General features: G+C 40.7%; 2 protein-coding genes across 2 annotated transcripts; one reads left to right on the top strand and one right to left on the bottom strand.

The window, feature by feature from the left end:
* Positions 1–255: 255 nt before the first annotated feature.
* LOC137181739 (EEF1A lysine methyltransferase 3-like) lies at positions 256–3178 on the top strand. The gene is made up of 3 exons (XM_067587673.1): positions 256–526; positions 617–728; positions 2076–3178. Exons 1-3 carry the CDS (start codon positions 365–367, stop codon positions 2471–2473), a joined length of 672 nt encoding a protein of 223 aa, XP_067443774.1. The 5' UTR covers positions 256–364; the 3' UTR covers positions 2474–3178.
* An 8377-nt stretch (positions 3179–11555) lies between these two features.
* Positions 11556–15005, bottom strand: cnpy2 (canopy FGF signaling regulator 2). The gene is made up of 6 exons (XM_067587672.1): positions 14891–15005; positions 14618–14724; positions 14296–14411; positions 13464–13661; positions 13277–13373; positions 11556–13147 (listed from the first exon to the last, which is right to left on the bottom strand). The coding sequence occupies exons 2-6, from the start codon at positions 14715–14717 to the stop codon at positions 13104–13106; spliced, it is 555 nt and encodes a 184-aa protein (XP_067443773.1). The 5' UTR covers positions 14718–14724; positions 14891–15005; the 3' UTR covers positions 11556–13103.
* Between the last annotated feature and the right edge of the window lie 615 nt (positions 15006–15620).

The following is a 15620-nucleotide window of genomic DNA, read 5'->3' as shown; positions in this document are numbered from 1 at the left end:
GAAACGACCTCACACAAGCTTTTTGCACTCCTCATACAACTTATTCAAATAGCACGCCAATGTTACTTGACCTGGAAGCGATATTTTTTTCCTAGGAGGGCGAAGTCATTATCTGCCCTACTCTGCCTTTGATTGGCTTACCCTGACATTCTTACCCTAACCTTAACCAATCCACCCAACGAAGGCAACGTTTATTAACCAATCAGAGGTAGAGTAGGGCGGGTTATGCCTTCGCCATCCTAGGAAAACAAACTGACGACCTGGAAGATGAACAACCGTTTGACAGCTGCTGCTCATAAACATTGCGGACTTTAAATATCGACTACATGCGACAAATCAATCGATCTTATTCACATAAACAGCCATGACTTGTGCCGTAGATGAAGACGACCCGTTTCCTGTTGACGTCTGTCTTTTCTCTGAAACATTTTCTCAAGATAATGTTTACAACTTAATAGGTCAAGAGCTGAAGATACGACAGGTGTTCGGGGCAAACCTCGGCGTGGCTGCCCCGGTGTGGGAGGCTGTAAGAGCTGTTAGCTACACACTTATAGACATAGTGTTGCTGAGAGTGGGTTGTTTTGAATGACACAGGTGTGTATTTGTGTGCACACAGGCGTTACACTTGTGTGGTTACTTGGAGGATCAGTCTGTGGAGCTGAGAGGAAAACGCATCATAGAGCTGGGAGCAGGGACTGGTGTGGTCGGTATTGTGGCAGCACGCCTCGGTATGTTGTTGTATGGAGTCATGATAATGATTATGATTTAAGCTATTGAACCCTCCCTGGCTGGTTGAAAATGTAAAAGATCTTAACTTATGTCAGCCTCTTTCCTCATCCACAAGAGAATCACTTCACATGGTTTAGTTAGTAAGTTAAAGGACCAGTGTGCAGGATTTAGGGGCATCTAGCGGTGAGATTGCAGATTGCAACTTACTAAATACTCCTTCTGCCCTCATCCTACCCTTCCAAGCATGTAGAAGAACTTATGTTGGCCATGAAAAACACTAAAGGTCCTCTCTAGAGCCAGTGTTTGGTTTGTTTGTTCTGGACTACTGTAGAAACATGGCAGTGCAACATGACAGGCTCCATGGAAGAGGGAGAAAGGTCTATCTGCAGTCTTGTAGACCTTTATGACACACCCGCTTTATTACACGTACACGATCCCCCTCCCCCCATCGTGTCACCTTAAGGGCATGCTACACGACACACTTCCCTGACCCTAGACTCACAAGTCAGTCTTTAAACGCTTTGCTCATAGAGACTGAGAACAAAGTTTCTCCCAGGTTTTGTGGTTAAAACTGGGTGGAAACAGAGAGTTTTTTAAAAACCCTGCATTGCAGAACCAAGTCTTTAGGGTGGCCCTTCATATTCGGGCAGTAGGGGGTAAGGGGCATAGGTTTGTTAGCAGGCGTTCTTGCCACTGTTTCAAGCAACTGCCGAGCTTTATTTAGAGGATTTAGAAATCTCCAAACTTCAGTGGGCAGAGACCTCCGATGTTTGGTATTGTGAGACTATGCTGACCCCTAACCCTAACTATCCCACTGCTCATGCCTAAACCTAACCAAATGGGTGTGTCATGTAGTTATTGCGAGTCCATAGATAGACCAACTAGGGAAGAGGATCTGCTCCCTATGTAGATATAAAGGGCTCATTTTAAGGCAATGAAAACACAGTGGTTCTTATTTTCACTAATTAAAACATACTTAATATTATATTCAATTTCTGCCATGTTCGTTCCGCTAGATGCCACTAGATTCTTCACACTGCACCTTTAACTCACATGCTCGGATTTCTGTGGCTCCATCCAGTTTTTCCTACATTTATGCAGCTCACTATTGCCTCCAGCAGAGGCACTGCAGACCTGCTGCAGACCTGCTGCAGCAGATGTTGCTTTTATAGTGTCAAATTGACCATTATCGTTTATTCAGTACCTGAATACACATGGTGTATGTATCCATCTGTAAGGAGAGTATATTTGTAGTATGTACAATACATCCTAAGTTTATTTCCACTGATCATCAGTTGATAATTTAATTGACAGTTAAATCAGTTTTTTGTATCTCTTCCTTTCAGGTGCAGTCGTGACCCTTACAGATCTTCCTCTGGCTCTTCCACAACTTCAGGCCAACGTCTCTGCTAACATGCCATCCAGTGGTTGGCCCTCTGCCCCTCCCACTGTCCTCCCTCTGTCCTGGGGTGAGGACCACATGAACTTCCCCTCTGACTGGGATCTGGTGCTTTGTGCAGATATAATTTACCTCCAGGAGACATACCCACTGCTAGTGGAGACACTTGCTCATTTGTGCAAGAACGGAGCCGTGGTATATCTCTCGTCCAAAATGCGAAAAGAGCACAAGACTCCAGGTTTCTATGAAGAATATCTGCCAAGCAGATTTGATGTGGAGCTTGTGCACCGTGATGACAAACAAAACAATAATATCTATAGGGCAGCTCTAAAGAAAGACCAGTGACAGCAGGGACAGCCTGCTGCAGGTCTGAGACCTGGATTAGTTATTGCACTGAGACCAGTTACGGCTCTGGTCCCCAAGCTGCCTTTTTAGAAGAATAAAAAAAACAGTGAATGCAAAATGCACAACTCTCAGAAAAAAACAGCTCAGTTGTTGTTAGATAATCCACTCTGTCACTTAAACATATTGAGTTTCAAATATTTTTTTTTACTCTAAGCTACAGTTGCAGCTAAGTGGAATCATGTTGAACAACTACTTCCTGTTTACTTAATTGACCATCAGTTTGTTCAAATAAAGTGTTTCTTTTATTTATATATTTATATAGTTATTCTGTGAACCATTTTCAGTCATTTGAGAAATCTGATGTCCTGTTAATGTCTCTCTGGTTACAACAGATAAGGTTTTTACGTATGTACAGTACATGTTCTACTGTGATTACAAATGGAATAAAATGGATATATACTTTTCTTGTTATTAAGTATTCTGATGATTTGTTTGTCTTCAAAATGTATTTAAAGTGTGATTTTGGAGATTTTGTATAGAGTTTTCAGAACAATGTGCCCAACTAAAATGATCTTTTTGTGCTTTTGCTCATCTCGTATTACCTACGAATGGATAATTGCAGTCTTAGATACTGAGATTTGTCACCAGCGCAAATCAGTCTATCTTCCTCTTCTCCATAAAAGTAAATAAATTGAAGAAAAATGATCAAATCAGAATTTTATTGAAACTGATAAGATGTGGGGCATATTTTTTTTACTTTATTAATACTCAAGTGATTCATCAGGCTTATTGTTTTATCAGTGCCGGAGACAGCCTGTTGGTGCAAAGTCAGACGTCCCTATTTGTTTTTTTTTCTTGCACAATGACAATGTTAAAAGTGCTGCTGTATGAGCCACATCACCTTGATATTAGTGTCAAGAAAATAATTGACATGAACAGAGATTTAAATCAAGTAAAACAGCCGTTTCTCTGCACATGACGGTGCTGAGCCTCACTCACTGGACGTCATTTTTTATTATCAATATCCCTGCACTGAAATGCTGAAGTCTGTCTAACATTAAAGCTAAAAAAGTTTTTTATTTTCTATGCAATTACACTTTAATGTTGATGGCACCATATTGTTATTGCGGTTACTGTCCACACACTTCTGTGCAGTTTAACATCTGCTCAGTCTGGACTAACACAAATTGGAGTGTGTGTGTGTGTGTGCACGGCCTGTTGCTATGAAAAACATGTTATTTTCTATATTATTTATTAATTAAGATATATGAAACTCAAAACAAAGATTGTCTCATCCCCATGACTATTCTGTCAACATCAACAGATTGCCCTCCCTGCAGCCTGCTGTCTGTACGTACTTCATCCCCTCTCTCCTGCAGTCTGCTGATGTACAGACTTTCTGTTCAGAAAAGGAAAGCCTGTTTGTTACGCTGGAGAGTTTCAAAGAAAGGGAGACAACCCGTCCGCTGCCCGTCTCTCCCTCTGCTACAATTCAGCCGACAAAACAACAGATCCCTATCTCCATGCAGAGTCTGCTCGCCATCACGCCGAGCACCTCCCACGCCAATGTCATGCAAAGTGCACATGATTGGTTATGTGGATATTCATCATTCAGAGAGCTATTTTGACTGATAAGAAAACATCCAAGCAATGAGAATTTTTAGTTTAAACACAAATTCAGATTCACATTTTAGTTTTTCTATTATGATCTCAGATCTCATTTTTGTAGGTGTTATTTTAGTGTGAGATGAGAGTTGTTTTCATTTGCTGCGTCACATTCGACCGTGTCTGCTCCAGAACTAAATCCATGTTAGTTTTATACATGTTGTAGAAAAGTCTGATTCCAAGTATGCCCTCACATTAGTTTTCTAAGACTTAAAAAGGGATGATGTAGCTAAAGATAGTATTTCTAAAAACCTGAATAAAAAAATTCCTCAGTGGTATTTGAACCGGACATGTTGGTTGGACGAGAGGAGGGTGGCCTTACAGCGACTGGGGAGTGGGAGTGTGTGTGTGTGTGTGGTTATAGAGTGGGAGGGGGACTGAAAACCACCATCCTTTTAAAACAAGTTGTCCTGTTTGGACTTCATTAGATCTCAACTCTCAACTCATGAGCAGCAAGGAAATCAATCTGAAAACAACAATTAAAGGTACATGTTGTCACTGTTTATGTAGCAATATCTAACAAACACTAATGTTGGAATAAGAGCATACTCTTAGATAATTTGTTTTTTAATTTTCTAAAAATATTTAAATATATGATCATTTTTTCTTGCATGTTGCAGATCTGTTGATAAGTACAAATGATGGAGTTCTGGCCCGAGAATCAGGGGCAGTTGCCTCCATACGCTAAATTCGGTACTGTTCCTGGCAGAAATTGTACACATAAGTAAGTATTCTCCTTCTCTCCTCTGTGTGTGTTTATTGGATAGACAGATGAGTTTGTTTCCTTTTTTGTGTGTTTGCATGACAAACTAAAACTGATTTTTACAGATCAGTCCTGACTCTCAATGATTAAGTGTCCTGTAAGCTGCCTCTCTGCAGACTAACCGTCGACAAAATTAAACTCTAACTGCAGCATAGAATTAATATCTGCAGATGACTGTGAAAAGCAATACATTATTGTCACTTCTTGAATTAGTATTGGACCATACAGAAAAGCTGCTACCAAAGGCAAAAGCAATGCTGTCTCAAAAGGATTAATTTATCGTTGGAAGATTTTCAAAAATACAGCAAATAATAAAATGAACTGTGAGGAGGCTTTGGTGAAAATGATATATTCCCACTTGTATTAATACACATATCTTTTAATCATTTTACCCACAGCTATCATGACAGACATCAGGCACCCCATTATCCTCCAGTGTACTATGGTGAGCAGCAGGACCAAGGCAGGGAGTCCGGTTACTGGACTATGCCAGGATCAAGAACAGGAGGGGCTCTACAGGATTACACCAACTGGACAGAGCCAGAGCTGCCTGCCCTGACTTCTTCTCACTTTCCTTTTATTCTGGACCGCCACGCTCAGCAGCACCAGGACCTGGGAGAATATCATACTCAAGAAGCCAGAGACAGAGAGTGGACAGCAGCTCAACGAGCAACGAGGGAATATGAGAGAGGGTTTCTAAGAGAGGGATGGCAGAGGAGGTGGGAGCCCTGTAGTCCTGTCCGCTACAACAGGGAGGTTTCCAAGAGGACCGACAGCAGCTATCGAGAGCTGGAGGCTTGGGCGGCTCGTTACAGCCACTCGCTTCCAAGGAGGAGACGTATAGAGGCAGAGCTGAGAGGGGCGTCACACGGGCTGTGGGAGAGCAGCAGGGACATCAGGAGCGGGACAGATCCTCGAGCAGCAACGCTGCAGCAAGTCAGACAATCTACAAACATTAGAGAATCGGGACTTTGGGACAGAGGTATCAGACAGCAAGCTCCAACCTATTATCCACCACAAGTTCCTGCCTCTGACACAAGCCATGTGTTGGACATTAAAGAAAAGACAGGCTACCAAAGGAGGATGTTTAGCCAACCTCCTGGCTATATCGCTCCTCCTCCCTATAACAGCCCACTTAAAAGTTCACCTGTAACGCACCACCGTGACACCAACTGGGAGCAGGAAGGTAAGAGACAAACCTACTGGACACAGCCAACACTCAGAAAGCAGGACATGTATGATAAGAAGAACAGAGAGAAAGAGGACTACCAGAAACCAGAAGGGAATCAAAAAACCTTCTCAGAGCTTGATGGACTCAAGCACCAAAGACAGGAAGCAGTTCCTGTACAGGCAGGCAGTCCTATCAGTATCCAGAATACACAAATACAGCATGAGTGTTTGTTGTCTCTCCAGCAGCCACAAATTATACAAGCAGTTCAGAATACAAAGATTAACGAGGAAACATCTTCAAAAGTCATTGAAGGGAGGAAGTTCAGATTAAATAAAAAGACTGGTGGGTTGACCATATTCTGCCTTGTGTCTCGAATAGCAGGCACAACAGAAACCCCATCTCTGCCACTTTGCACCTCCCAAACAATCATTCAAAGCACAGAATTAGGAGAGGTTTCAAAAGGTTTAAAGAACAGTGCTGACAATAATCAAATCCTTGCAGATGAAGTCGACTTCAGAGCACAAACACTCACAGAGGAGACAAATACCCAGCCCTCCAGTGTGAGTAATCTCAAAGCCAAACAGACGGGGCCACCAACTAGTGTAGAAAGTGAGGTGCTTGTAGAAAATCTATCAAACAAAGATGAGACAGATGTTGTCTCTCCAGACAAAATTGATGCAGATTCTACATTACCGAGACAAGTTGCTCAGTCGATGCCACCTGTGTCAGTCAAATATCCTTTGTGGAAGGAGCCAAGTTTCACAAGCAAAGTAAACAGTGAGGAAGAAGCATCAGATGATGTGCACAACCTTGAGGATTGTGCTGAAGATGTTAGTTGTCCAATAGATGTTGACGTGGACATCAAGAAAGACACTGAGTCTGAGGACAGTAAGGATCTCCTGGTTATTGACACAACCTGTGTTGTTGTCAAAATGGAACTGATTCCATCCCCCAAGAAAGAGCATGTTCACTTTTTAGACTCCACAGCCGAAAGTGAACTCAGTCCACTTGATATTCAAACAACCATCCCTCCTGAATGTGTCCAATCAACCAGTCAGTTGAATCAGGATGTGGCAGCTGACCAAAACGCAGAAACAAAGCCCTTGCAAAAGAACGGAAGGCCTGAAACCGAAGTGGACGCAGATCTTGTGGCACTTGAGGCAGAAAGTGAAATCCCTTTCTCCTGCCTGCCCTCATCTCTAATTCCTGAAAGAGAAACTTTAGAGGAACGCGCCGAAAGAATCCTAGGAATCCCTCTAAAGGACTGTATCACTCAGCAGGAACCTGGAGATGCAACATCACTTCTTGAGCTGCATGTTGAAGACCAGGAAGAGGAGGTTGAATCTTCTCAAATGAAAAATAATGATGTCACTGATGAAGATGACACAAAGGAGGAAGAACAGTCAAAGAATCTTCTGGAACTTGACCAAACCAAGGATGCTGTGTGCTTGAGAGAGAAAGCCAAAGATCTGGTAGCAAATGAAGGTAGTGAAGATTTTACAGGACCTCAGGAGCAGGCGTCTAATGTGTCTAAAGAAACTAACATTGACTGCCAACCTGGAACAGACACCAACAATGTACAGGAAGTTGAAATGATCAAGGATCCTCTGCTTGAATCTAGTAGTGGAGAGGGTGCAAGTGAGCAGGGTCAGGAAGAAAATCAACTGGCTTCTCAAGATCCTTCTCAGTGTCTGAGTTGTCTGAATCCACCCACTGACCTCTCTAACTTTTCTTCACCTTCACCCTCCCTACACTGTGAAGAACCCAACCCTGCTCTTGCTCTCATACTCCCACTTTCTGATCTTACATCTCTCACAGAGGAAGGTCCTGATCCTGAGTTGACTGCGTTTGATTCAGCTGCAAACCTGGCTCCTCAACCTGAAACCTTATCCCTTCTTCAGACCCCATCACAGCAACTGCCGTCTCCTCTGCCTCCTGGATCTACTGAACCTTCCCCATGCTCCACTCCCTGTACAGATCATTCCCCGACCCCTCCTCCTCCCCTTGATTTAATGGTTCCAACTGCAGAAGCAATGTCCACTACTAACTTATCTGTTGAGGACCAAGACAAAGAGGTACAAACATCGCAGCTAATAGGAAATGAGATTAGCAATGCCCTTGAAGACCTTGCGAAAAATATTGCAGAAGAGCTGGTGTCACAATTTGAATTTAGCCAATCCAAGGAAGCTGCTTGTGTAAAAGAGAGTGATGTAACTGGAGAGGAATTACCAAAAGAGGTCAGTGAGCATCCTGCAGACCTTTTGGAACAGACACCTGAATTGTCCAAAGAACGTCCTGTAGAGTTTAACATTTTGCAGGAACAATTTGAATGTGTCCAAGCAGAAGATGATACTTGTGTCAAAGAGACAGAGGAGCAATTACAAAAAGACTTTAAAGAGGATCCTATAGACCTTTGGGAACAGGCGCCTGAAATATGCAAAGAAAATGTGACTGACAGTCAAACTGAAACAGAGGTCAAAATTCTGCAGCAACAATTTGAATGTGGACAAACAGATGATGCTTTCTGTGTAAAAGAGACTGAGGAGCAATCAAAAAAAGAAGACGATGACCCTGCAGGTCTTTTGGAACAAACAATATCCAAAGAAGATGCTACAGACTGTCAAGCTCAAATAGAAATTTTGCAGGATATTGAACCCCTGACTGAACCTTCAAATTCTTCTCCTCCCGCACCTTCAGACTCAGACTGTGAGGTGTCTCAAATGTCTTTGGATGTGCTCTCACAATCTCAATTTACATCTCCGCAACATGCATCACATAAGTCAAGCACAGAGTTTGTTTCTCTTTCGGAAATGGCATCAGTCTGCCCCTCAACTCTAAATCCTGATGCAGCTGTGGCTGAGATCACAGAAACTATCCCTCCTCCTCTTCCTCTGGACTCTTGTGAAGAATCCCTTCAGTGTTTGTCTTCCTGTCCTTCTAAATCTGCCCCAGTTCTGCCTCCCAGCTCTTCTACTCCACCTCCTCCTGAAGAGGAAAGCGGAAGTATTTCCTCCGACTTACCCCACAAAGAGGAGCCCCAGTATCCGAAGTCCCTTTGGGATGCAGTGAATCGCATTAGGAAACACACAGCACCCGACTCTGAGAATGAAGAAGAGGAAGTGAGTGAACTGTGGGATCCAGAGAGTGTAGGGGAGGACTTGGGTTGCCTGGATGTGGTGGTGGACTTAAACCCAGAGAACGTAATGTCTTATTATAGTGAAGTAAAGCAAAAAGCAACTGTGTCTTCTCCTCGTAAAAAAACAACTGGAGAGAAGGAAATTTTTGATGAAGTAGGGCAACAGAAAGTTTCAGAGAAGGGAAGTGTGGAGAACGTAGAGGTGGGACAAATCAAGCAGGATCCATGTCATGAAGAGCCAACCAGACATGCTGAAGAAGACACGCTGTCCTGCAGCAGCATCAGCAGCCACGACTCTGGTGACACTGTCATTGTAGCAGATGAAGACGAGGCTGAGGAAACAATGCTTGATGTTGTAACAGAAAGCAAGATGGAGACTGACGGGGGGTTCCACACGTCTGAAGGAGAGCAATGCTGCTCTGATGAAGTAAAGGATGAGACTGTAGCTGAGGAAGGGGTAGATGGACATGAGAGTGTGTGCAGGGTTGAGGTGGAGAATATAAAAACAGAGGCAGTGGAAATGATGGAAGCAAAGCAAAAACAAAATAAGGAGGAAGATTCCACACCCTAAGAGATCAATATGGTCTCAGATGAAATCACAGGTTGAGAAAAAGGTGCTGATATATGTTTTTGTAGAGTTACAGGGATGACTGAAAGTGAGTCTGTAAATTAACTGGATAAACAAAGAATACCAGTTCAATATTTTAACTAAAAACTAACAACTATATAACATCATGCCTGATAATGAAAGTCACTTCCCACATAACACTCTGCAGGAGATTTTTTTTAAAAAGAAACTGTGTCTTTCATTTTTCATGGCTGGTGATGCATTTACTGTCATTATAAAAATGTAGGAATTTAACATTACTGAAATCTAAATCCAAACCAACTCTATTTATTTTACAAAACTGTTCTTGTATAGCAGACTTTGCCATATTTTTCTTCAAATCTTAATTTATATCTATGTGCTATTTTTTAGATAATATTCTTTTTTAGATTATATGCAGTTGTGAGACTCTGAAACCAATAGAATAGAAGCATAACACTTACTTTAAGTCCTCCTAATTAGCATTTATATGCAGTATATTAACAGTTAATGCATAGTTTATAACACACTATAATATAGTTGTGATATAAAAATGTATTAATGTAGTTGTCAACATTTATAGCTTCTCCTGTGGGCATCCAAAACTGGATTCTGGTATATAAACAGGTAATGAATGACAATATAGTAAAACACAGTTTTTGTAATAATTATAAGCAATGTCTTCACAGGTGAAGTTATAATTGTTGACAAATACTGTACATTAATAAACACTTTAAAGATGTCCTTATAGCTGCTTACAACTACATACTATGTTATGAACCATTTATTAAATGTCTGCATACTGGTTAAAAACGCTAAATAGGGGAACTTAAATTAAGTGTTAATAATACAAGAATTGATCATTTGGTGTGATTTGATGGTGTGGTGATATTTCTGAAAGCCAAGCTATTGTTCTGTACTGTAAGTAAATAAAATGATGGAGTGCATTCACAAAATGTCGTTGAGAGTTTATACTATGTCTTTTAATGACTTCTTGTGTTGTGGAGAGACTGTTTCTGAAGTCAAGAATGAACTTTTAGTCTCAACTTCTATGCAAACATCCTTCAGTTGCTCAGGATATGATAATGATAATTTGAACATCTAGTTTCATGAAAATTGGGTAAACACATATGACTGAAAGCTACAGAGCTGCTACTAAATGGACTTTGTGGTAAAATTGTTTTGTAAACTACAAATCCCAAGATTAAGAAAGAACTTTTTATCTCAACCAAAGCCAACAAATTAAAAAAAAAAGTTCTCCAGTGATAATGATCTTTACTAACTAACACTTATAAACAAGGATAGACTATCAGTCATTCAAAAAGTTATTTAAACATGTACAAACACACTGAAGTATTTGGTGAAAATCTATGTAGTTGCCTGTGTAAAATAAATACTCACTGTGTAATTAGCTGATCATTAATGGTTATTATAAAGACTTTTTGAAGTAATTTCATTTCTGCATACTATTACAGTTTGGATACTAACATAGAGACAGTAGGAGGTGGAGCTGTTGGCTATGGAGCAACAGAAATCAGATGTTTTATGAGTCTTCTGTGATTTACACAGCAGATATGCAGACATACACAGGTCAAAACTGAGTAGTAAACAGGTCACAAAAGCATGTGATGATTATTTGTCACCTTGAAATGGGACTTTTATGCAAATATCAATATATATATATACACAATTTCATGATTTAATTAATTTATAGTTGAAGCTCTTTGATTTATAGTTTAGAAATTAGAAGGTAAACTGGTGTTGATGTTGTACAAATATATTTCCAATGATTGAAGACAAAACAGATGCAGAAAACTTACAAAATTTATATAAAAAAGGGAAACTTGAGGAGAATGTTCACATGAGACTGTAAGTTCATTTTTTTCATACATTGTAAAATAAATGATACCAAAAATACTTCCTGACATTTCTACATCAACAGTACAGCAATGAGGATTTTCCAACTGTGTGCAACATTTTTAATTTAGATTCAACAATCAGATTGTGGACTACAGCACACTCTAGTGGGGTTACAAATTGATTAGACCACCAAGAAAACTCAACTGTACTCTCAGTACTCAATAATCTAAAGAACTTATAAAGTAATGAAGCTGCAACTGACCAACAAATTGCTTTTTTGTCTGGTATGAAGAGTTTTCTCTGCTCTTGATGTAAAGGGCAGCATGGAGGGAGTATATCATTTCGAGACATTATTACTGTTACTGTTAATCCATACTATTTGCTACATCTCAGACTTTGTTTCCTACAGTTCATATATCACTGTCCCAGCGGAGTGTAAATTAACAGACACAAACAGGGAGTTTTAAATTCACTTCAGGTTACTAAAAGCTACAAATTCAAGTTTGAATTCAGTATTTCTCACAAAGAAGTGCATGAATGTTAAGTTTTTCAGTAACAGAATTCCTTTGTTTTCTTTTTTTAACTACTAAACTTTCAATTAATCTTCACTTACAGATGTGTGATCAGTTTCTATAAAAGTAAGACCCACCAAACTCACCAAGAACCCTAATAAATTTCAAAGTATTGAGCTTGCCGATGCTCCTCCTCAACGGTGAAAGAAGACGGGCTTTTGAATTGTGTGATCTGACATAATGAACATTTTAACTGTGATCTTTTTGTTTCACATTAAGGCATATTACACCCAAAAACAATTAAAGTGGCATTGGTTTGGCATCAGATTCCTGTGATCTTGGTTTAATAAATAATGGTAACCTTAATAAGACTAGAGCTGAAAATGTAATTTGGCATCAAATGACCCTTTCTTCATCAGTGAGTTGACAGTATGTGTGAGCTTAAGAAGAGACTTTTTTTGCTGCCCATGAATATGGATTTAAGCACCACTTGATAATATTTCAACCTGACTTCTGTACTTGTCTTAAAGTTACTGTATATAAACAATCTTGTAAGAAATCCTGTATCTAGCAGGAAGTCTAATTTCACTTATACAGTTTCACAGTTTCAGTTTTGTCTGGTAAAGAAATGAGTCTCAATCCAACCTCACGTTATCAAGTAATGAATCTGAAAGCAAGATGAGTAATATGAGAAACAGGGATGACATGTATAATAACTTACAGTACATGAAGAGGTGAGGTGACATGATGCTAAAAAATGGTTGTTAAGTGAACCCTAAATTCTCCACGATCACAGGATTTTATATTTTTTGAACAGAGGGATTTGTGTACATCTTCTGCCAGGGCGTAAACCGGTGATAAGTGACAACTGAAAAAGTTACAGCACCAAAAGTCTCCGTGTCAGCTGAGGAGATGCGGCAGCCATGGTGACAGGATGTCAAAGCTCGTCATGGGGCATTTTCAGAGCGTGGTCACAGAGGTCTGTGGGACATGAAAACACTGAATTACAACACAGTCCCTGTAAAACACACCGAAATATGAAATAATAATAATATAAATAAAAGAATCCTCAAACGTATGTCCAATAAACAAGGTGAGTCAAAAACGTACCTGTCCTCTTGCTGCAGAGTTTGTCTTTGACGTTATCTGTCTCGTGAGCGAAGAACTCAATGATTTCATCTTCATGCTGCTCCACAATTGTTTCACACTGCAGAGACGAGTCGATATAAAGCGTTACAAACTGCACAACTCACGATATAAGTCTCAAGATCGAGCTAAACAGAAAAATTCTACTCACTGAAAATTTTAAACTGGCTGTAACTCTTGAATCCAGCGTGGCCTCTGAGAGGTCCATGGGCTCCCCGCTCCGAGATTTGACCCTAACGTAGGACTTCCTGTTTGTGGACGAATCGGTGTGCTCGCCGTAGTCCTCCATCCTCTCACACACACTCTCCATCAGCTCCAGGAGGTTTCCCTCTGAGCGCGCCAGAGGAACCTGGTGGCACCAAAGATCATGAAAACGTCTGAATTAAAACAGGATGTGAGGTTTCGGTCTATGTCAATGTCTATGTTTATTTAGTGAATATTTCTTTTACATTTCCAATTGAAAAAAAACCCCATTGTATTCACTTGCAGCACTGGGTATTGTTTCAGAGTTCAGTATCAGCACCAGCATAGAACTAGAGTTACTGTAGTAACACTACAATATTCCCCTTTTATCAATATCTTGCGTTACTAAGAAAAAACAACATTTCCTACAAACTCTTTTTGAAAATGTAACAAAATAAACCAAAGTTCTAACATGCATTAGTTTAAAGCTGTATAAGCACAAACAGCTGCACAAAAACCTGCAACAACAACTAAATAAAGTACAATACATGATTAAAATAAGCAAAGCCTGATCAAAAATAAGAACATTCAACATTTGAAAGCTCAAATCATGGTCACTTGACAATAAATCATCACAGACGGATATTCAGATTCACTATGACTCATCTCAGTGTGAAACTTGACACTGCAGAGGCCAAACCCACATATCCAGCTGTACTGGACTTGTTTACAACAGTAGTTTACAGATGCAGACTGAGCTGGACACGGATCACTATGTGGCTTTGCTGCTGCAGCCTCACCTCTCTGATGGACTGGCTGCCGTCCGGGTTGATCCTGAAGGAGCCCGTCTGGATCATCTTCTTTGGGTCTATCTGCGAGATGGCCCACTCCATCTCATCTACCAGAGCCCTGCAGGCTGTGAACACACACACACACACACACACACACACACACACACACACACACACACACACACTCATACATACATACATACATACATACATACATACATACATACATACACACACACACACACATACACATATATATATATATTAATGAGGACTTTTCTGCGTGTGTGCTGAACAGATTGTGTTGAGGTGAAGATGGATGGACACAAACCTCCACATCTAATGTCTTGTCCTTGTCTGGCTGCCTGGCAGGAGCTCAGGAGGAGACACGGAATAACACAGACTGTGAGCAGAAGAGCCGCTTCCCTCATTTTGCATCTAAACACAGATTTCAGGAGAACAAGAGGCTTTTGAACACACCAACCGGTAAAGAAACATTCACGTGTAATCGGCAACAAAAGTGTCTCTATGCGACCACCGTGACCCAGAGAGAGACACGGGACAACAAAAACACACAGTTAGTCCAACTTTTCATTCAACTTACGAGCTTCTGGCAGTGTTTTCGGAGACCACCTTTACGCTTTTCCACGCTGTTACATCCCAGTCGGTGAAATGTGGTGACGTAGGCAACGGAGCTGCTGGACAGGATGAGGTCGAGCTCGAGACAGCGCCCTCGTGCGGCCAGGAAGATGCCAACAGCCGTATGAATGAAACTTTTCCATTTCTAGGAGTTTCTTAAATTAAACATGTTATGTAATTTTGTACATCTGTAGAGACTGGATCTGGGAAGGTCTGGATTACACCAACAACTTGTCAGCTTTTATAAAGGCTAAGAAAATTAGTTTTTTTCTTCGTTCATAAATGTAAATAGTGCAGAGTATGTTTGCCTACACGAGTGGTAAAGGTGCCCAGAAATTACTCACACAATATTGTACACCTTAACCATATTTGTACAGAAAGTCTGAGCTGCAATTAAGCCAGCATCAATCAGTAAATGTTACACATGGTGGTTAATTGCTTCAGCTGAGTTGTGTGTGCAGATACTTATTCCTGCTCCCCTGCCTCATTGTGTGCGTGAATGACACACTGTAAGTACTCATTAACCTTTATGCCTACTATTCGAAGAATTCACTTGTTTATTTATATGTTTTGGGGCGTTTTTTAAAGTTTGTTTGCCTAGCCACCATTTATGACCATGTGCTAGCTTAATTGCCTTGCTGCACGTGCTTTCTCCTGCGCCTCTGCTAATGTTTAAGCAGATGGACTGTTCAGTA

This window comes from Thunnus thynnus, chromosome 4 (assembly GCF_963924715.1).
Source record: "Thunnus thynnus chromosome 4, fThuThy2.1, whole genome shotgun sequence".
NCBI lineage: Eukaryota > Metazoa > Chordata > Actinopteri > Scombriformes > Scombridae > Thunnus > Thunnus thynnus.
This window is presented reverse-complemented; position numbering and strand designations above follow the sequence as displayed.

What these genes read in the sequence shown, in the direction of transcription:
- LOC137181739 (XM_067587673.1), top strand. Translation starts at nt 365, where the DNA reads ATGACTTGTGCCGTAGATGAAGACGACCCGTTTCCTGTTGACGTCTGT. An exon ending in CTGCCCCGGTGTGGGAGGCT is followed by an intron (nt 527 to 616) that starts GTAAGAGCTGTT and finishes GTGTGCACACAG; the next exon opens with GCGTTACACTTGTGTGGTTA. An exon ending in TATTGTGGCAGCACGCCTCG is followed by an intron (nt 729 to 2,075) that starts GTATGTTGTTGT and finishes TCTTCCTTTCAG; the next exon opens with GTGCAGTCGTGACCCTTACA.
- cnpy2 (XM_067587672.1), bottom strand. Translation starts at nt 14,717, where the DNA reads ATGAGGGAAGCGGCTCTTCTGCTCACAGTCTGTGTTATTCCGTGTCTC. An exon ending in GCAGCCAGTCCATCAGAGAG is followed by an intron (nt 13,662 to 14,295) that starts GTGAGGCTGCAG and finishes TGGTGCCACCAG; the next exon opens with GTTCCTCTGGCGCGCTCAGA. An exon ending in ACTCTGCAGCAAGAGGACAG is followed by an intron (nt 13,148 to 13,276) that starts GTACGTTTTTGA and finishes CATGTCCCACAG; the next exon opens with ACCTCTGTGACCACGCTCTG.